The sequence below is a fragment of the Numenius arquata genome, chromosome 4, assembly GCF_964106895.1.
Source record: "Numenius arquata chromosome 4, bNumArq3.hap1.1, whole genome shotgun sequence".
Lineage (NCBI taxonomy): Eukaryota > Metazoa > Chordata > Aves > Charadriiformes > Scolopacidae > Numenius > Numenius arquata.
Genome location: NC_133579.1, coordinates 44326801 through 44349161, shown reverse-complemented (window position 1 = coordinate 44349161; position 22361 = coordinate 44326801). Strand labels below are relative to the sequence as shown.

Here is a 22361-nt window from a genome sequence, read left to right as displayed (position 1 = left end):
AGAGAAATTTTTAATGTGGTGACAGGAGTGAGGTTGAGACAAGAGTTTGCTGAGAGGTTTATGAAAATCACCAGTCTAAATGGCATTGCACATCATAGCTGAGATCTCAGATGAGCTCTGAAATGTTCTTATTGTCATTCTAAGTAACTGGGTAATTTGGACAGAATTAGCGTTTCTGAGTCATGACTAGGAAATGCCAGTTGCTTTTACATGCTCACAGAGATGCAGTCTTTCTGCTCTTTTGCAGTGTTTTGTCACGGTCAAAGCTTGTATGAATGTATGTCTTCAGTTTGATTTCAGTCCTTATGCAACAATTGAGGAAGAGTTACCATGGATGATAATGAAATTATATATGTATATACAACTTTTCCTAACACCCCAGTTCTAATTATGTATGTCCACTCCTACAAATTACTGTCTTCCTCTTTTTGTCCTTTTTGTCATCCCTTGCTTCTCCTCTTTATTGTTCCTAGCAAATTATGCTGTTGACTTCCTTTACACATATACAAGTAAGTTAATGTCATCTTCTGCCCCAGAAAGCAGACATTGAAGGCTCTTTGGGAGAGTAGCAGTAGAACAATTAAGTATTTTTGTTGGCAAGCTGTCTGAAAATTGTTTGTCTTGTCTGTCCCTGCAGCTAGTTTTGAAGTCTAATTTCTTATCTTTTTGGTAAGATGGTGACATTTTCCTGCAATTTTGTGTAACTAGCGCTGAATTAAGAAACTAGTAGTATCTCATAGCATTCTTACTAGGAGATAAATATGGTACCATATTACCATATTGAAAATATATAAAATCCTTTAATACTTAGCATGGATATTCAGAAAATGAAACCTCTGTAATATTTTAATCTGTTTCATAAAGCTGAGCCTGATAACTAATATGCCATTTGCCATTTCCTTTTGCAAAGGAGGTTGCACTCTTCTTCAAGAGTAGCCAGAGGAAGGGCTGTGGTAATGATAGTGTCGAAAGTCTCCAATGTAGGGCTCGACTGTGGCTCGAACAGAACTCTGATAGATTTACCTCAAACTGGGACAGATGGCAAAGAGGGGCATGAGTGGCAGCTGGCTGACATCTCTCCTGCCCTGGAAATCCCCCTAAAGTTAATAGCTCAGAAACAGCATGTCCGAACGGCTGCTCTCATCCTGTTGAGGGGCTTGTGCTTGGGAGTGTGGTGTTCTTTGAGGTTTTCTGGTTGCACTTGCTGCCTTCTCTTCCGTAATAGCTGGGCCTTATGCCTATTTTTTGGTCCTTCTTCCATACCCGAAATATCTACACCCCCTCTACTGTTTTCCAGTTCCCCCTCCAGTTTCACCATCAACTTGCTTTTCCCTGCACTTCTCCCTGGAGCTCTTCAGAGCCACCACACTCTGAATGCTGCCAGCTATTTTCTTTATTGTTTCTAGTCTATGTGTCTTCCTTCATGTATTCTGTGGGACCCCTCACAGGGCAGTGGCTTGTCTCCCCAGCCCTCAAGCCCAGAGACATCAAAGGGACAGCCCAGCTGAGCTTGGTGTCCTGCTTGGGCAAGGGGTGGAGTAGGAAGGCTAAGCAGGCTGCTGCTGCTGTCTCACACAGTGCCTAGGGAAGCATGATCTGAAGCCTTTTGCCCTACTTCTTAGCTCATAAAATTAGATGCCAAGATGCCTCTTTTGTTCCCCTGCTCTTTATCAACCCAAGCGTTGCAGATCCAAGGTGCGGCAGAGTCAGTGATCGGGGTAGAAGAGAGGGAGTTACTAACTCCACTGTCACTGTCATCTGTGCAACCTGCTGCTGGCAGGGAGGCTGGGCAGCACCAGTAGCCCTGGCACCAGTGTTGAGACCAGCCATGTCCTCCCATGTGAGTAAAAGTGTCCTTTTTCCCCAGAGTGTTACTGTTTGCAATGCTTCTAGACCAGGGAGATTTGTACATGGGGATGCAAGGCTTATATCTAGTTTGGAGTGAAAACAATGTGGGTTGAAATACTGCCTTTATGCTCCACTTCTTTGAAGTCTGATGATTATTTTCAGTGAGCTTATTTTGTGAGTTCAGTCATCAGTTTAAAGTTCAGTGAATATTTTGAAAAAAAAAAGTGAAAAATCCTGTGGAAACTGAGCTAGAGGTTTTGCTTTTTTTTTTTTTAAGTTCTGACTGGATTTGTGTTTTAACCAATGTGGTTGTTATTATTCTGGTCAAGCGCTGGCCACTCGTTCATGCTCAGAATGCACAGTGCTAGAAAGTTTTCAGTATGTATTTAGTGTTCCTGTTCTTCTTTGCCAAACACCAGTCTTTCTAGCTGTCTGGAATTTCAGGCAGTAGGTGTGTTAGCAATATTGGAATTTATGTGGTGGTTTTCAAAAGCAATACCTGAAGTGCGGCTATTAATCGCCCTAAAAGCTGCCCTCTGAACAACAGAAACCTGCTTTTTAAAACTCCATTTAAAAGGGGGGGAGTGGGTGGGTGTGGGGAGGAAGGTGGTGAGGAATTGTTCTGTCTTTAATCCACTGAAGTTTGAGGCTGGTGAAAGAGTTTTCCAAAATCCTACTGGCTGTTGGCCAAGTTGGGATCAAAATAAGCTGCACTGAAGCAATCAAGAACTTGATTGTTTTAAGATTAAATTTTCTTCTCATTCTTTGGTCTAAAGTTGCACACAGCTCTGTGGGTGTCTGAACAAATGAGGATCAGGGAGGGAAAGAGAAATGAGAGAATCAGAAAGCAGTGGCTGGTGGTTTTTGCTTCGGTTTGTGAATCTGTCTCATTAGGTTTTTCTTAACCAATAAGTTAGAATCGTGCTGAAAGCTAGTATTGACATACAAGTTTGACAAGAAAGAAATGTAACTCTCTATTATATTTTTGTAAGTGGGGCTTATTTGACAGTTAATTATGCTTCTAATGAAAAAATAACAATATTTTTGCTACACAGGGTTTCACTTTAAGAAAACTTGAACTTCCTATAAGATAAAACAGAATTCAACTGCCTAGTAAAAGATGATTATTCCCATGTTTATGATGGCTTGGGAGAATGTCGAGTTATTTTGTCCTGTATAGAGATGTTTAAAAGACTCTGATGTCTGATTTCGTCTTGAAAGTATTGTTAGAAAATTGTTGTGCCATTGAGTAGCCACCAGATGGTAGCATGACAGACATAATAGAGAGAACATGTACCAGGGGTTTAGCTGTAAACTAAAATCAGGGGAAAGCCAGTAATGATAATAGGATACTATTTTTATACGTTGTTGTATGTATTTGAAAAAACAAGCTGTCATATCCCAAATACAAACTGTTTAGGTTTTTCTAACAACAGGTGCTTCTGATGTGTGAGCCTTCATAAGGCAAAAATATGTAGTCAGAGACATCATTCTTCTCACTTTTCAAGTAGAAGGGTACCTTCAGGAGTGCATCTTTTGGAATTAGCATATGTTTGTTAGTATGGATGCTTTTTTGTTAATGTGGTAGAATTGTTATCATCCTTCTGTTGCTTAGTGAACTAACTAAAGAGGAAGCACCAACTTTCTTCATGGCCCAGAAAAAGAAACTTACCTATATTTCATCTGGTGACATTGACCAGCTTACTTGTTCTGGTTGCAGTGTGTTGCCTTAGATGCAATATGAAAGCCCGAATTTCGGAGTATGTGCCATCACTGAACCATCACCTATACTCACAAGAAACCGGGGGAGAAAAGTTGAGTGTGTCCAGAAATATCTAAGACTTCTTTGGACGTGTCTGGCTGCTGCCAGAATTGGGTTACTGGTGTGGGTGAGCTGCTCCAGCTCAGTAATTTTTCATTGCCCTCTTTCCTAAGGTTTTGAGACTCAGTGATGCAACGTGCATGCTAATGAACTGAACCAAATAAAAGTTATGTAAATGCAAATGCAAAAAAAAATTAAATAATCAGAATAGTTCTGTGAGTATATAAACATTTTTTAGCTACTTGCTTCCAGTTTGTAATTACCTCCCTTGTCCCCCTTCTTTCTGTGAAAAAGCAATTCAGGCATCCAGGCTGGTCCAGAGAGCTTCACAGGACCTGATCTAGGCTTCATGAAAGAGATAGAAGAACTTGCAAAGGGATTTATTGAGACCACAGAGAAAACCATGGCTTTAGAAAAGCTATGGAAGGAAAACTCAAAGTTCTCAGGTAAGCTGTGATCTTTCTAACAATTAATTTCTTAGTCTATCTGGTGGTAATAACCATTGACTGAAGAAATACTTTTATTTTAAAAATAAAGTGAACCAACTAAAATTTTAGCTGCCCTGAAAAAAGCCACTTTTATGATTACTATTGCTGTGGCTGTCATAAAGTTCTCAGAAAAATGTTAGCCTTCTAAAATTGTGCTGTTGTTTTACTACTTGGCAGTTAACAAAATACTGTGAGGGGAAAGGTTTAAAGCTAGGGATTAACAATCTGAGTACATGGTTACCTGGTCTAACACGGATTCAAAAATAATGTATCAGGATTTAAGTCTTTCTCCCCAGGTTTTTCTGTTGTACTTGAGAGCATAGGGATGGAAAACCTCACTAGGTCACACCTGGTGACCTTTAGGCAAATAAGTGAGTCTCACATTTAAGAGTGAGACTGGAAACACCAAGTCCCAATGTTCTCTCTCTGTTCCCACCCATACTGTGCAGCTTTGCTGCTGTAGCAGGTGAGCATTTAAGACCCACTGACATTCTGGCTGAGTTTTCAAGCAGAAAGATGTAGGCGAAACAGTCATTTGCATGCCTGGCTAGTACGTTCACCTAGTGTTGATGTGGTGATTTTGCCTTACTGAAAAATGTATGGTAAGCAATTTCTTTAAAATTGATTTTGTGATAATAGAAGAAGTATTGGAAAGCACAGGAAATCAAGTGGACCACTGTCTTTCTAGGGTATTAGTTGTTTCACGTGCCTGTAGAAATGCCCTTTGTGTACTACTTGCTACTGCTGATAAAATTGATTCTTCTGCAGTTAATAATCCCTCTCTAAAGGAAAATATTTTATTTTACAGGGCTCCATAACATCACCACTTTTCTTACTGTAAGTATTTTTACAGTCTACTTCTAAATTACAGTTCTGGGTTTTGAGGCATCTTTATTATAATGGTTAGAAATTTGTATCCCATCAGGTTTTAGTAAACTATCTTTAAAAAAAATTGGTATGCTGTTGAAGAAAAAAAAAGATGGTTCAGTTGTTTCTAGATTACTCATTTAAACCAGTCTAGGTTATTAGTAGCTAAAATTCACAGCTATTTGGAGGCTAATTGTTCATTAGGAGCAAGTTAAAAGTGCATCTGCCAGACCTTGGATAGCTGTATAAAATCATATTACATAACGTCTTGCAAGGAGCGCTTATTCTCATGTGTGCTTATTATTAAAAAAACAAAACAGAAGCAAACCAACATAAAACTTTAAAAGAGACTGTGGTGAAATTGAAAAGATGGTGCTCTTGCTTCAATGAGATTACTTTGAATTCAGGTTGGTGATCCAATCAATATGGTAAGCAGACTCAAGTGGGGCTGAAGGAGGACAGACTTGCAAGTTGTAGCATAATTCCTTCCAGAATCAATTTGGCAGTTTATGTGAAATGAGTTTGGTCTTTGTGCTGTCCCTAATGCATTAGTCTTTCACCCTCACAATCTCAACAAAAAGAGGAAGGCTGAATGGGCACAGTAGTGGATCTCCATTACTGTCAGTTTTGTACCTTTCACAGATCGCTGCTTTCACTTTTAAAATATTTTAAAATGCATCTTCTCCATATGTGATTGTAACTGCCACTTCATGAAAACTAGATTTACAATTTATAACTTGAACTTAGATGGCATTTTTATAGTAACATTTTTAAATTTCTCATGACATACTTGATTGAAAGGAGATGTATCAATATGAAATTTCATTTCTGGAGTGGAATCTGAAATAGAAAGAATGTATTTATCAACATTAAGAAAATATTTAGTTGGAAGTAGCCTATCATTACTAGTAACAGAGCTATATCCACAACCTTCTTTTTGTGTAAATCACGCTGATGTTACCATTATCCAAAAGAGCCCTAGTGAAATATTAAAGAAACGAAGACTGCATAGTAAACGAGTGTGATAGATCCAATGTTTTTCATAGACATCCTATAGTATAGTCCTATAAAAGAAGTGATTTTACCCCAGTCCATCTTTAAAGAGCTGTTCTTATCAATTATTGTTTGACACACCCCCCCCCCCCCCCCAACCCAGGAAGCTGTGAGGCAAGGATGGCGTGTCCCTGACAGTCTCCTGGTCTTCATACCCTATACTTAGAAATTCATTGCAGGACTAAAGGGCTCCTTGTGTTTGAGATATCAAAGATGATCCTTCTCTTTGGGAGGTTACACTTCTGAGCAGAAAGATATTACTTAGCTTTTCTCCCAACTCCATTTTCCATCAGAGCAGAGAAAGACATCTGAAACAAAGCTACCATAAGTTCAAAGTACCACCAAAATGATGTCACGAATTACCAAAGCTAGAGGTGTATTTCCACTTGAAAAAAGTATTTTAAATGCTTTCAAATTCAAAAGGGCAGGGGTAGGGGAAGTAACAGGCACCTGCTATTTTTTTTTTCTGTTAATGGAAGTGTTGCGTGTAAATGTGTTTTCTTCGTATAAAGATGGATTTGAATGAAGTGGAGGAAATGATTTCTAAAGCAGAAAATCTGTACAAGCAACCATATTTCTGGAACCTTCTGCATTCACTCCCTCACCTTGAATTGAACAGCTTTTATACAGAAGATGGGTTAGCTGCCATAGCACAGTTCCTGAAAGTTATTCAAAAGTAAGTACTTTTATGTGCTTGAAAATGCTCTACTTTAACATTTTACCTGCAATTCTTTTTCTTCTCACTAGCTATTTAATAAAAGAAACATCTTTATCAGTGTAAAGAGGCTGACATTTTCTTCTGTTTACCAGATTCTGCTTTTATAGAGGTGTGGTAGGAGTCGTCATCCATTCTGATTCCTTCATAACTGTGTTTTTCTTCTCTGTCCAGCTTAGCAGAGATTCCCTATGAGTATTCAAGAAGTAGCTTCATCTTAGCAATGGTTGAAATTAGCCCATCACATAGTATGGCTTTGAACTTTGTATTGTGCTTTGGGACTCTTTGAAAGACAGAATATTTACATATGAATATAAGAAAATCATCGTTTGGATTCTAATCGACTAAGTATGTATGTAGCACTTGGTCAGTATCAGGAAAATTACTCTGTTTTGTTTCTCAAGCCTCTTGCTATCAAAATAGCTTTGGCTTGCAAGAAATGAAGCAGTAAGAAAAAAAGCACAGAGACCATATTCTGAATATGAAATTTTTGGGCCTTAGGTAAAGGATAGCTGGATTCAGTAGAAGACATAGTATCAAAAGCACAGACTACGACAAGTATCTACAGGAATTTTTAGTAAAATAAGGGAGTTGTTAGGAAAAAGAGAAAAATGTGTTTGCCAGAGTAGGTAGGTGGTTGTAATAGGTTGGTAGGTAATTGTCATTGTAGTTAACGAACATACTTATAAGGCTAGAGGAGGCCACTGAACCTGCCTGCCTGTGCAAGACTAGCCATGAACTTCACCAGCTTTACCCCCTAAGGAGGCATGACCCCAAAGACTTTGAATGGGAACTTACTGTGCTGATTCTGTAACCTTTAGCATCCCACTGTCTTTTTTCTTACTAAAAAAGATATGAAGGATATGATGGTGGTATTTTTGTTGAAACTGGGAAATAAGTCTCTTTTGATTACAATATGTGGAATGCAACTGTGTTGGGGCTTGATTTCCTTCCCCCTCTTCCTTATGCCCAAGTCATTTATAACCTTATTCCAGCTTGTTGTCTGAACTATTAACGTGCAAAACTCTATTAGCTGTGCTTGTAGTATTTCTATCCCAAAAGCCGAAGTCTTTTTCGAAAGGTTTGCAAACTCTCACAGTCTGAGTGTTCCTGACCTAAATTTATGGTCATTGTTTTCTTCTTCAGCAGCAAGTAAACACAGCTGAAGGGACCAAGACTGGGACTTATACGAAATTCAATATATATATATATATATTTCTTTTTATCAATGCATTCTCTAATATGTTTTGTTTAATTTGTTGTGAGAATAAATGTTCTGTTTCTCTAAAGGTTCTTTTTTTTCTCTGCAGACTGGATGGAAGTAAAATTTATGTATTCTGTGTCCATCCTGCCTTGCTGTGAGAACTCTTGTGGTGCTTTTGCTCTCAGTTTTTGCTGTCACTTTTAACTCTTTTTCTCTCATTTTTTTTTTTTTTAAGAGGACATTGGTCCTCATAGGGGAAATGTCCTTAATGAAAATTGAGTGAAATTTTAATGGTAAAATCTCAACTTGTGGGTTTTTCTAATGAAAAGTTTAATTTGACAAAGGATCAGTTTTTCAACAATAAAGAAAGTATTTTAGTATTCAGTTGCTTGAACTTCATGTTTTTCTACCAAGCCTTTTCAGTTTTTCTGGGTGTATAGAGAGCTTGATTTTTGTTTTTTTTTTTTTTCCACTTTCAGTACCTTAGCATCATTGAAGGATTTAGCTATGATGCCATTGGGCAAAAGTTTCTATGAAATGGTGAAAACAGCACTGAATTTAACTGCTGCATCAACAGAGGAAATGAGATTAGAAGGTAAGGAATTTGCATCAGATTTTTTTTTTTTTTAAGGACGTTGTAAGCATGCTGAGAATATGCACTAGCAGTAACTGTCTGAGCTTCTGCTGAATTCCTAATGTGAAAAGTCTAAGAATTGAACTATATTGCTATAGTGCTAACCCATTCCTTTATCTATCTGCCTTTTAATGACTAATAACTAAATTTCATCAGACTTTGACAACTATTTGAAAAAGAAAGCACATTGTTCTAATATAGTGTGTTTAGCATGATTTTTCAGTGGTGAATTTTGGGGAGAGAGTAAATTGCTGCAAAGGATAATTTCTTCTATTTGATAGAAGGGTAACCTCTTGTTTTGGACATGCATGTGAAGAATTATGGCTGTTTTACTTTAAGATTGATTCTTCTGTTATCATAAATTCTGGTCTCAGCTGAAGGGATATGTTTCCCCATCTGCTGCTTGAGTATGGGAGGTGAGTTTAACTGGAGAAGGTAGGCTGGCCCCAGAACAAGTCCTCCAGAAAAAGGTGAGGAACAAGTTTCATTGGCAAACTGCCTGGCGGCACACGATTATATTCTAGGTGCAGCTGCCTGCTCAGCATAGAAGGTCAGGCTAAGAGTTATATGTGGTTTAAATCCTGCTTCAGCTGTGAAAACCAAGACTGAAGTAGTACAAAGGTGATATTCTGGTATTCTCCTGGTGCTGTCCCTCTCATCAATGGTTCATACCCAGCCCATACACACATTTGCATGAGGATGTGCATAATAAGACACAGTTCAGAATTGCAGTTTGCTGGGTCTGCAGGCAATAACTGTGCAGGGGCATCTCATCATTATTGTATCAGTTGTCAGAAAATCATCACATTAACTGACCTCACTGCACTACTAATGCAATCACGGATTTTATCATAGTGAAAATGAAGTTCAGGTCCACGCTTTTTTTTCTTCTTTTTCTTTTTTTTTTTTTTTTTCCAAAAAGCTGGAAACGTGATAACTTAGATCTCATCAGGTACGGATCATCAAGAAACAACATGAACAAAAAGCAGGAATGACATAAACATGTTTTTTCTTTCAGGTTTTCAATTTAATCTTTCTCTTGGGGATATTTTGTGGAATCCACACGCTGTGAGATCAGAACTTGAATCCAGGTTTGGTTTTGATGATCTTCATGTTGAGAAGCTGCTAAATTACACAGTACAATTAACAAAGGTAAACCACTTCAAAATTAATTTTAATGTCCGTCCCTTTCTTCTTTGTTTTTATCTGTACCCTGAAGGAATTTTTCATGCCTTACAGAAGCTATAGTCATATCTTAGATTTGTGCAGCACCTGTAGTACTGCTAAATATCCTGGCTTCATTCCCATTAAAAGAAATGTATTTAGCTTTAGCTGGAATTTCTGCACATGATGATGCTCATAGGTCTGGTTGTGTACATTAATGAATTTATGCTTCTCTGAAGTCACCACTGTGTATGGCAAAGTCTTGAGTTTATCCAATTCTGTAGAGGAATCAGGGGTTTGCTCCACTAAGATTTTAAACTAGATCCTAGATTTGAAGTTGCCTGGATTAATTTGGCAGGTAACATTTTTCATCTAGTTTGCTGGACAAAGAATGCCTGTCTCTTCTATGCATAAATTAAGGCACACCAAGAGTCCTTTCTTCTCAGTTGTGCAGTCTGGATATGAATATACTTGACTGATGAGTTGTCTTAGTGCAGCTATTCAAATATACCAGTGATGTGTCAAATTTTGAAGAAATTCTCCTTTCTCAGAGAGGGTTTTCTAACCTTCCTTCTATAGCAAAGTGATCTGTTGTGATGGTCTGGTTTGAACTGCAGAAAACTTGAAACATCTTTTGAATTTCTGCTAAAGTCCACAGTTTTTGAATAGAACATGCTGGTATTAATCTGAAATCTGTTTGCTCTTTGCCAAGTACAACCTAGAGCTGTACTCCAGAAGAGCTCATAAAAATAGCTAATGTACACAAAGGCATAAATTATTAAAAAACTTGACTTTGGAATGGCCTTTAAATGAAATGTCAGTGATGGCCAGTTTGATCAACTGAGCTGAATTTGACTGCGGCCTTTTAGCTATGGTTGGCTGTGTAATCCCAGGCAACTCACTTGCTAAGTATTTATACATTAAACTAATATGTTGATATTATATACATGAGGTAGGGGATTGAAGGCCCTCAAAAAGCATGAAGAGAAATATGGAAGCCTGGACAATGTCTGTTCTGAGGACTTCACTTCTGTATGTAATGTCCCAGATCCTTTAGTGTCAAAACATCTCCAGAACTTTTAATAAATTTTCTAGTCACAGTTGAAAGGAATTATGATGTGAAGTGTCTCAGAAAGACATTAATAGGGAGAATTAAACTGTACTAAATAATTTTTGTATGCTTTAATAAAATATTTATGATTGGGAATAATAAATCTTTCAAAATAATTTAGAAGTCAGGCTATAAGGAAAAAATTCTGGCCTCTTGGCCACACTGCTGAAACATTCCAACTTCAATTTAGAACTAGTCTGCTGCATGTAGTCATTTGTTGAGATGTACCATTGTACTGAATATTTTTTTACATAAGCAATTGCTATACTTGTGAAGGTGCTTTGATACAGTTATTCTAGTGTAAGTGTACCGTATCATTGCTGTACTTCAGCATCAGCATGCAAATGACTGTAGAAATAGTAACACTGGTGTAGCTACACAGTGAAAATTTCTTGCATATACAAGTATTATTATTCTGCATTGTGTATGAGAAACCTAATGGGGCCACTGGTATTTTATACACCACTCTGTGTGTGGAGTACTATGAACTACACGCCTCAGAATATGAAACTGGATTAAATAGGCTTTGTTCTCACTGAAGGAGGCCACATGATATTCTTTTTTCACCAGATAAGTTGATAGCGGAGATAACACTCAGCAGTTCTCTTGAGATGCTCATCAATTTCTTATGTCCCTGCCAGATTCCCACAGGAGAGACACTGGAGCAGTTTGTGTGCTCTGCTCTGTCCAGGGTGCAGGAAGATGAAGCAAACAAAGAGAATAATGAAGAAGGCTGTATTTCTGCATGGCATGAGGCCAAACTGTATCTTGTTCATGCTGTCAGCAATCTCAGACTCTACGCGCAGGTACACTTTAATAAGTTAATAGATTAAATTCCTATTTTTTGCGTGTAGGCTGTCAACAGTAACTCAGTTAAAAGATCTGAGTTAGCTATTAAATGTTATTGTCATGAACTTTTTTCATCTTGCTAATAAAACAAAGTAATCCTTATAAAGAATCATTACACTGGAAGTATAATCTATCACCATGTGTCCACTTAATCAGATTTTCTCGTTGACTCAAATACAGATTTGAAATCTAATATGGAATATAGTGAAATATACTGCACTGCAAAGGCCTGACAGATGGAAGACCCATTTACTGTCCCACCTGAGCCTGAGTTTTAGTTTTAATTTTAAGTTTTAGTTTTAATTCATTTATTTTTAATTTGCCTCTTCTGTCTCTGGCAGTAGTGGCTGAAGCATTTTGAAAGGGATGAGAGTAAATCTCCAGTATAGCAGCTTAAAATTCTGCTCTGGCAGAACAGCTTGGCATGCAGTCTCTATGATGGCACATGTATAGTTGCATAGAGAAAAGCATAAACCATTCAGATGTTTCTTAAGGAGAACACTTAACTAGTTGCCTTAATGCTGATACTTGTTTTTCCACCGAAATATGTTTCTTTTGCATTAAAAAAGATCAGCTGTGTAACAAGCTGCTCTGGAAGTGTTTGTGTATCATCTAAAGAAAGCATGTAGAGCTTATCCTGTATTTCCTCCAAAAAAAAAAAAAGTAACCTTTGATTTCTGTCTTGGTAAAGGTTTCACTGATGTATGGTGACTGGAAGTAATAATTGAATGTGACTGCCAAAACTAATGCACTAATTCCTATCATAGCTGTAGGAAAATCCAGTAATCATTTCAGCCATGATTTTAAAACTCTTCACAGAGCTAACAACCTTATGCTGGCAACTTGAAGTACTGTATGCTGCTGGCCACTGGTAATTTCTTTGGTGAACAAGACGTCTCTTATAGTAAAAATCTATTATAACCACTTGGCATTAAAAAAAGTAATGGTAGAGGAAAGGATAGCAGTCAGTAGGTTTGGCCATGCCTTATTCTAGGCTACACTATGGGAGCACACAGGCTCCTTCTCCATCTGTTTTTGCAGTGGAACCCCAAAAATGTTGAGACTGCTGCCTTCCATTGTGTTGGTAGTGCAGGCAGAAGTCCTGTAAGGGAGAGAAAGCCTGAGTAATTGGCTGTGGAGGTCTGCTTTTGGTTGGTTTCAGTCTCAGGCCATCTTCTTACCGTTTCTGAGTCTTTGGGTAAGGACCGCACAGCATAGGATGTTAGTTCTCTGTAAGATGTAGCATGTTATATTGCCAACTTGCAGGTCAGTACAAGCTGTACTGAAGTCAGCCTTTGAGGCCAGTCATTTCAGAGTCTAGACACATTGTTAGGGAGAAATTTGACTATCATTAATTGTATTTTTTTTTTTTAAGACATGCAAATTCTGTGTCTTGTCTAAATAAGAAAGCTTTGATTCCCTAACAAGGTGTGTTTTGTTTTGCATTCAATTTGCTAGGTATTTGAGCAATGGTTCAGCAGCAGCTTCTCTCAGAAACTCCTTTTGGAACTTGATGATTTGATGTCTCAGTTTCTAGATGACAGGGAAGCCAGGAAAATTTTTTCAGAGATAAATACCCTGATCCAGCGTTGGAATGAGAAATCAAATGCCTACTTTTCAGAAGGGTATACTGGACCTTATGATCTGTAAGTTATCTTTCTGCAACTTGATTCAAGATCAGCTTGAATACTTATCTTCATGTTACAATTAACTGATTTCTGATTTTTGTTTTGTGTTTTTATTTTTTATTCTGTAATTCCAAACCTCATATACAGTCAAATCATTGTGCTGATGTATACATACTCTGAAAAAGAAATTAAATCTGTAATTCAGAGTGTACCCACTTGCAGGTTCAGCAGAGGACCTGAGTACATGATCAGGACTCGCTTGCTTGTCATAGCTCTACTTGTTATATCAAAAACTGTCCTTCATTGGAGGAGGTATGATCCATGCTAGAAAATCAATATCTGAGGCTAAATCTGAAAGATAAAAGCGCTCTAATGCAGCATGCCCTGAAGTGGAAAGTGATCAGGCAACGTCTTTGGTTCTGGATTTGTTGGTGTTTTAATTAGCTTATAAAATGGACATAGGCCTCTTTCCATTTCCAAACAAATCTGTTTGAACAGGGACACAAAAAAATGAAAAAATTTTTCCTAAGTAAATGAACTGATGTAGGATTATAACTCCTATGCTTGACCTAACAGTTGCTGATGAAATAGCAGCCACTACCACCTTTTCCCACCTTCGGGTGTTCAGAAGCATTTTTTTAGTACAGTAAATAGATGGATAAACTCTTTCGTGGGAAACTTCTCCGTTATTTATTTATTTGCTGCAAAGGGAAGGAAAGGAGGCAATTTAGTGTGTAAGTCTTCCCTAACATTAATGGTTTTGGCCTTCAGGTAAAATAGTCTGGAAAGAAGTAGACTTATCCATGAGGAAAAATTGTACTTCTCACCTGGGAGACTGATTAGTGAATGCTGAGAGTCACAGGGGTTCTTCTGTTTTGTTTTTACTGGTGTTCTCTTAGTTTGCCAAGTTTTTTGTAAAATCAATTATTTACTGTTAAGAGAGACTGTAGTCAAATTGTTCAATAATTTAGTAGTACGTTTGGGAATTTGTGTTTTTTTTTTTTTTTTTATAAAAGGAAATGGCTATATTGCTGCTGTTGTAAGAAAAAACAGATGATTTAGTGACTACACAACAAAAAAAACCCCCATAATTTTTCAGCAACTTTACCTTTTTGTTTATAGTACACAATATTTCTGTGCTCTACTTTTTGATTGCAGAATCCTGCATCTGGAGAGAATGCAGTCTGTACTTCAGGATATACCTCAGTGGCCTGTTACGAAGAGATTGCTTCTGGTAGATGGAGCTATAAGGAACATAATAGCACAGTATTTATACTTCACTGAAGGTAAAGCTGCAGGGTCGTTACTTGTCACTAGCACTCAAATGACTTCCACAGAATAACATAGGAAATGGATTACTTTCTACCTCTGGGCAGGTATTTGGGCTCTGTAATACATGTCACACTTAGATATTCACATCAGCTTCTGAATTCCTAAAATTTTGTTTCCCTTAGTGGTGATAGAACACAACATAACACCTGTTTTCACTTCTTGTGTCATGAATAAACAATTTCCTTAGGTATCTTATGGGATGTTGTATGCTGCTGTGGCTGTTGTTTAAAGATCTAACACAAGAAAAAGAACCTGCTTAATAGAAATTAAAATTATCAGTGCCTGAGAAGTTGCTGATGCAAGCGATGCAATCACCTGATGCAATCAGTCGTGTGTGTGAACGAGAGGTCTTGGTTTTAGACTTAGATGCAGCTTGACGTTTTCGGCTGGTCATTACAGGTGAAGCAAAATGCTGACTTGGACATATGGATTTTCTGACCTCTTTAAGTAAGGATTTGATTGAGGGCTGTGAAGTGCAGAGGCAGGGTGCTTCTGGGGCAACACTTTTGGACACAAAGCGAGACTGGTGGTAAGGGGACAGTATTGAAGAACTTAGTGCAAGTGGAGGTGTATTTTACAATTTGGGGAACTGGATCTGTTTTCAGCAGTTTGACTAAATAAGATGAACTAGCTTCCATGAAGTTCTTGTGAATAAGCGTTTAGCAAGTGCCACTTTTAGGTCTGGAATACATTTACAGTATTAAACAGTATGCTAGGACTCAAATTGTGTGATGCTCAGCACCATGATACCCAGGAGTTGGTTGGCAATATAATTGTACTATAAGGTCCACACAGATCTGGATTAAAAAAAGGAAAAAAACAATGTAAAAAAAAAAAAAGTAAAAGGCACAAGGTAGCTTTCTGTGAAACCTTTTAGTGGAGATCTGCAATACTATAATGTCGGTACATATAGGAAGAACACTCGTATTACTCAGTTGTAATTAGTTTTGTGAAATACACTTTGATCCTTTGGGTGACATTGATAGTCTTAAATTACTTGATCTTTGCCCATGGATTTACAGTACAAATTTTGTCCAAGGTGCCACTGAAATTGTGCAATTTGGTCCTTGATTTCTAGATCAGTTGTCATCAGATTACAAATAAAAGCCTCTTGTTTGAAGATCACTGTTGGAAATTAACAGACTGTGGCATAAGTTTTGTGTATTCTAGTACTGTTCATCATTCCTAGAAGTAAAGGTTGTGCAGGTTACATTATAGCATCATTGATAACAGCAAAGCCCCCTTTCCTTGGGTTATGTTGTATGACACGTATGCCTCTTGCCTTTAACGGCTTTATAGCTGATTACTGTGGGAATTCAGTGAGCAGTTCTCTTGTTGATACACAAAAAAATATTATATAAACCAACATACCCTTTAATTGTATCAGCTAATTGAACTGAACTGTAAAATCTGTTTTAGCCTCTAAAAATGAATAAAGACTGAGTGCATAGCAGGGAGCAGATCTGATGAGAAAAAAGTACTCTTTCAACATAATTTTCCAAAGGTGCACTTTCAGGACATTTAATATTAAGTTTGATGATTATTTATCTTCTGGATTGATAAGGTCATTGGACCAAAAGGTGTAATTTTTTGTCCTGTGGGTTTTGTTTTATAGCACGCGGCCACATAGAGTCAGTACTGCTAGTTGCATTACCTAATCCTGATTTACTTGTGCACTCAAACCTCCAAGGTACATCTGAAACTTCAGAATAGTTTCTGTAGTCTCCTTTTTAGGATGGTTTGATTTGAGGCATGCTACACCATTTTGCCTGTAGACTGTATATCACTACACCTTCCTTCATGACAGTGGAGTTATACTGATTTACTAGAGCTCGGCATCTACCCTGTCAGTAGATGCTCATCTCCATCCATACAAAGGAGTATAGAGGAACAGTGAGAAGTGGGACAACCCAAATGGTACCCTGTCCTGGATCCTTCTAGGCTGGGTCACCTTGCAGATTTACGGGATTACTGCCTAAGACTATGGGACTCATTACAGGAAGCAAGGAAAGAGTGTTTTGGGATTGTACAAGATTTAGTACGGGAGGTTTGGAAGAGGAGACAAAGTGATCTAGGTGGTTTGGGGAGGAACAAGTATGGGAAAATAGAAATAAGGTGATGAAAGGGGCTGTTCACATATAAACAGGCTGCTTGGTTAATATGCTTGCCTGGCCGTGCCCTGAGGTTTACCATTGCAGACTGTCCCACCCCCTCACTAAACTCCATTTCTAACACTTTAGCTGTGTGAGGACTCTCTATTCTGTGCGCAAGTGTGTGTATAGGGGTTTGCATGCAGTAACCGAGGTCAGACCATGGGACACATAGGGGCCCATAGCAACAACTGGAAGGAGTGAAATGAGTGAAATCAAGTGCCAGAAAATGGGGTGGGATCTGTGTGTCCATGGTGCCAGAAACCAGAGTGAGTAAGGGTGGGAATTATCAGTGTGTGATTGCTAGCGAATATCAGGCTGGGATAGCTGTAGGGCGGATGAGGTGGCCTGAGAACTGGGGAGGTGTGCACCTCTGACAGCGAGGAGTCAACTGTCAGAGGAGCCAGAAGGTCCAGGCCAACACCAGAGAGTCCATGGGGTCTGGATGTTGACTGAGAGACCTGTTTGTGTATCTATCTCCTATGTGTGAGGCAGCTGGGGAGAGCTGAGGGACCAGGGCCAGATGGACTGAGTGTCCAACAGCAATTATTGCAGGGATCCACTGTGTGTGGGGGCAAGCACATCTGTACCAGAAGCTGGAGCAGGGCTGCAGCCTCGAGGGCTGCCTGCAGGTGCCAACAACTGGGAAGGGAAACTGGGATCCAGGGGCAGCTGCTGGGTAGACTGTGTGTCTGAGCCCAGATGATAGCCGGGATCCATGCTGTGCGTGTGTATATATATCTACATGCCTTCCCCCTAACAGATCTTCACTCTGAACCGCCAGGGAGGTGAACAGGATGAGGCCATTGGTGCTGTTTGTGTGTGCTGTGTGTGTTGATCTGTGTGCCCGCCATATGCATTTACTGTGTACGTGTTGGCTTGTGTGCCTACCTGTCCAGCCTTGCTGCTGGTTGGGCCTGGGGACATGGAACGGCTGCAGCCTCACCTCTGTAGGGCTATGGGACTTGACAACTTCCTAACATGAACTGGTAACACTTCTGTGGTTGTCTTTTATTTGAGAATGGCGAGATTAAGGGAGCTTAAGGAATTAGGCCACCTTTCCATATTTCAGATGAATTTACTGGCTAAATCAACAGTTACATATGGAAAGAGTCCAAGATTATTTATAGCATTCATAGCTAGAAGCCCACACAGGACTTCATTTTCCTTTCCTGAAGGATGGAGGAATCATGAAATCATGAATGCTCCCTGAAGTCATTGGAGCTACTCTGATATGACTGTGAAAGGGGACAGGGTCATGCTTTTCCTGGTGTGAGAAGGCCGGTCTTCTTTCTGCCTTGCCTTGAACCTTTTTCAGTGGTGATGCAGAAGAGGAGCAGTCTTTGCTTCTCAGAAGTGCAGAGTGCAACTGTGTAACTAGTTTGTGCAAACTGATGGAATGCTTTGGGCAAGGATATTATCTAAACCCAAGTGGAACATTTATGCCTCTGTAAGTCATGCATTTTTAAATCATCATGCAGTTTTCTTTCCCAGAAGAATGACTCCTACTGTACTGTCCCTGAATTACTCTGTAGGTTAAATAAATATTTTCTTCACGGGGTGTGTGGGGGAAATGTCTTACAGAAACTTTACGTAGTCTGGAAAAACAGATTCCCTTTGCCCAAAGAGATGGATTCATTCATCTAGACATCAGAAAGCTCTTTGTGGAGCTAAAACAGGTATGTTGTTATTTAATGTTTGTATATTAATTTCCATGAAGCTGCAGAGGCTTATTTTGGGGGATAAAAAGTACTTGCTAAGTAGGGTATTTCACTTATTATTCAGCAGCATTGTGGTCCAACTTTACTTTGTACTTTTTTCTCTTTTGACATTTCATTGTGAGAATTAATATGGAGTGTAAATTAAATCTGTTCCTTCACCCTGAGTTTGTTTTTAAAGTGACAGTATATTCATTAAATTTTAGATGTTGATGAGCAATGCTTCCTATATATGCAGTGATGTGCTTAAAATGCTTGAAAAGACCCTGAGACTTCCACAGGGCTCAGATGACATTGACATTTCAACAATATACATGTGCCATGGCAATGGCTCAGGGGTGACCTTCAAGCTAAGTGACCAGGTCCAGTCACTAAAGGAATCTGTAAGTATTTCTGAATTCTTTTCGTGTTTAAAGCTTGCAGTGTCTTATTTACATTAATATTACAAAATGAAATAAATTAAGAGGGGTTGTAGCTTATTACTTTAGCATTTGCTACTCGTAAGTGAATGGGTAACTGATTCACTTTAAATAAAACTGATTGAAATGTGCTTGGGGGTAAGGCACAAGTGTTCCTGCAGAGATTCTCTTGGTGGGGGTGTGTGATGTTTTAGACATGCTAAGTAGCTGTGGCTTCCAGAAAAAATTAAGACTGTTTGAAAGGCTGTTTATTTAATCTGTCTTATGTTGGATTTCAAGATCATGTTTATTACAAATCTAAGAAGCGGGACCAAAGTCTCAGGTTAGTTTCCCTTTTACTGGTCTGAAATATTTCTTTCTTACCATGAAAGGTCCTGCTTCTGCAGAAAGTAACTCAGGGACAACAGAGCCTGCCAGCTTCAAAAATGGATGATTATTTGGGATGGCAAGAAATAGAAGAGCAGCTAATCAAAAACTATGCTCATTACTGTGAAATTAATCAATTGCTGAGCACAGAGGCACCATCTAAGGAAGATGTCCATTTCGCCTCTTGTCAGGAACAGCTGCTCTTCTCACTGTATGTATCTTGTGTACCTTTTAATACATAATGATCCTGACTAGTACAACCCTGAGTTAAGGTATTATAAACTGAATAGATAAAAAGGTTAAACCCCTGCTTTTTGCTTTTGATTACCACCTAGTGTTAACAATTTTCTATAAGCACAAACAGGAAGGTAGAGGATATTTTTTTTTAATTGATAGTAGTATTTGGGGGGCTAGGCGTGGAAATAGGCTGAGGTTATGTAGGTATCTAGGATTCTAAAAGCTATTCTCCCTTTTTTGTTTTCTCACATCCAAGCATTTTCTGCTACTTCTGAGCCTGATTCCTGATACCTACCTCTCCAGTGCTGTGCTGCTCAGGATTTTTGGAAACTTGGATCTGAAAGACTCCTGGGAAATGCAGGAAAACATTAAAGAGAGGGTAGTCAGGAAGTGCACTAGGACGGGTATTGCAGCCTCAAGTTGCTTTCTGAACACATCAAGTGGTCACTGTTCTATTTTGGCAGAAAATCCATTCATCTTTTTATTAAGTTGATTGCAATTTGCAAGGACTCAGTAATTCTACTGATTTCAAGCTTTAATTATGTTAAATCAGAGTATATGAAGAAACAAATCCCTATATCAATAACGTGTTTTAAATAGGATAGGATTTTATTATTCTTGCTTGGCAATGTAAAGCATGCGTTTAATGTGAAGTTGCTTTTATACTGTACAGATGCCCGAGGTCTCAAACTTAAACGTGTAGAAGACAACTACATTACTTATGTGTATGATAAAATTGACAGAAGAGTTTGCTATTAAAACAGTAAAACTATTAGCCTAAGCGTTCAAGAATCTGTCAGAAATTCCAAAAGCTGCATTGGCGGCAGGGATTAAATCCACAGTTATTAATAACATCTTGAATTAGAAAATTTTTTCACTTTTCTTGTCCCTTTTATTCTTGGTCAATGGTTGGTTGCCTTCCTTCCCTCCGTGTTTCTAAATGACTATGAAATCACCAGGAGGACTAGTTTTATGTTTCCTTTTATGAGCATCAAAAACACTGATACAGCTAAAAGGCCCCTGGGAATAGAAGCTCGTGTTTAAGCAACATCGAAGAGCAAGAAAAGCTCATCACTATTTTAATGTGAGGTATTTTTTTTTAGTGGTTTTTTTTTTTTTTTTCATGGACAAAGCAATGATATTTTTTTAATGCAAAGGTGTATTTCAGGACAAGAGGGAGCATTTCTCGATAATTGCTTTCAATTTCAAAATGCTACTTTTTGAACCAGAGCATTTTCTTGTTTTTCTGTGTAGTAAAGTCTAGTTGTGCTTAGAGTGATGTAATAACTATGCCGCTGATTTCTTTAGCAAAGGACTCTGCTATTAGCTTGCCTGCCTGCCTGCCTCAGTTTTTCCCTAAGTCAACAGGACTTATAAGTACTTAAAGGGTGTGAGTCAAGAGGAAGGGGCCAGTTCTTTTTCATTGGTGCCCAGTGACAGGACAAGAGGTAATGAGCACAAACTTGAACATAGGAAGTTCCATCTAAACATGAGGAGGGACCTCTTTACTTTGAGGGTGGCAGAAACTGGAACAGGCTGCTGAAAGAGGTGGTGGAGTCTCTGTCTCTGGAGACATTCAAAACCCGCCTGGACATGTTCTTGTGCAACCTGCTCTAGGTGGATCTGCTCTGGCAGGGGGGTTGGACTAGATGATCTCCAGAGGTCCCTTCCAACCCCATATCGTTCTTTGACTCTCTGAATGCATAAATTAGCAATATAATTTACATAGAGATTTACAGAGAAACGGCAGGTGTTCACAAGCTAATTTGACTTTGAAAGAAATCACTGGTTTAATCATGGCAGCCTTGTTTATTGTGTCATTTCAGAATTAATAATACACTTGAAGATACTTTGTTTGCTTTTGAGGGCAGCCCATACTGGAAGGATTTAACAACTTTTGTCAGTTGGACATGCAAGGTGGCTCAACACATGAATGAGGAAGCAGACTCCACAGGAGATCAGTCGGGTAAGGAAACTGCTACTGCACAGCACAGGCTTTATTCTGATGGTTCTCTGTCTGTTTTAGAGTATGGTATTCCTTGGAAAGGGAAAAGGTGATGATTTTTGCATTTGTGAACCTATTGGTGTTTCCATCAACCTTGGGATTCACCAGCTGGTGAATCATTAGGAAGGAAAACTTATTAATATACACAGCCTGACTCTGGAAAATAACTGTGATTTTAGTGCCAAGTGGAAAAATTTTGGATCATCCATTTCTATTGGGAAAATTCCAACCGCTTGAACCTGATTGGAGTCTCTGCTTTTCCTGACAATACTGTTGCAAGACTTCTTAAGTCCAGGATATAAATGGGAGACCAGACTAGCTGGTCACTCAGTAAAGGTATTTCTAGGCTTGTTTCATATTAGGCAAGGACTTGATGTTTGATTTCCTTCATCCTACTTGTCCTGTGATATTCCAGATGTCCTGACCCATCTGCTATTAACTTTCTTGGAATATACTATTTTTTCAGTATTTGGGAAAAAGTTTGAAATAGCTGAGATTTGTGCTGAGGAATGGGAGATCTTCCATTTCAGAATTCTTTCTCATTAAATATTTGTTTTACTCTTCTCAAGGTTTTACTGGAGCTGTGAAGCAGGACGTAATGTGGCTGATCCAAATAGCACTAAAAAATGACCTTGCCCAATGTCACCAGTTTGTTTCCTTTAAGTCTTTTCACTATGCTCTGATTTCTTCTGTTTTTTTGACCACTTATATTTCCACCTTCTGAAGGATTTAGCTTACTGGTGGATGTATT

At 38.6% G+C, this 22361-nt stretch overlaps 1 protein-coding gene across 1 annotated transcript in view; it reads left to right on the top strand.

Moving 5' to 3' along the window:
• The window catches only part of ABCA13 (ATP binding cassette subfamily A member 13), a 193206-nt gene that overhangs the window by 14168 nt on the left and 156677 nt on the right, over nucleotides 1-22361 (top strand). The window contains exons 4-10 of the mRNA XM_074146216.1: nucleotides 3965-4116; nucleotides 4967-4995; nucleotides 6591-6754; nucleotides 8477-8592; nucleotides 9650-9783; nucleotides 11548-11712; nucleotides 13214-13401. Of these exons, the coding sequence (XP_074002317.1) occupies nucleotides 3965-4116; nucleotides 4967-4995; nucleotides 6591-6754; nucleotides 8477-8592; nucleotides 9650-9783; nucleotides 11548-11712; nucleotides 13214-13401 (948 nt within the window). The remainder of the gene's footprint in view (nucleotides 1-3964; nucleotides 4117-4966; nucleotides 4996-6590; nucleotides 6755-8476; nucleotides 8593-9649; nucleotides 9784-11547; nucleotides 11713-13213; nucleotides 13402-22361) is intronic.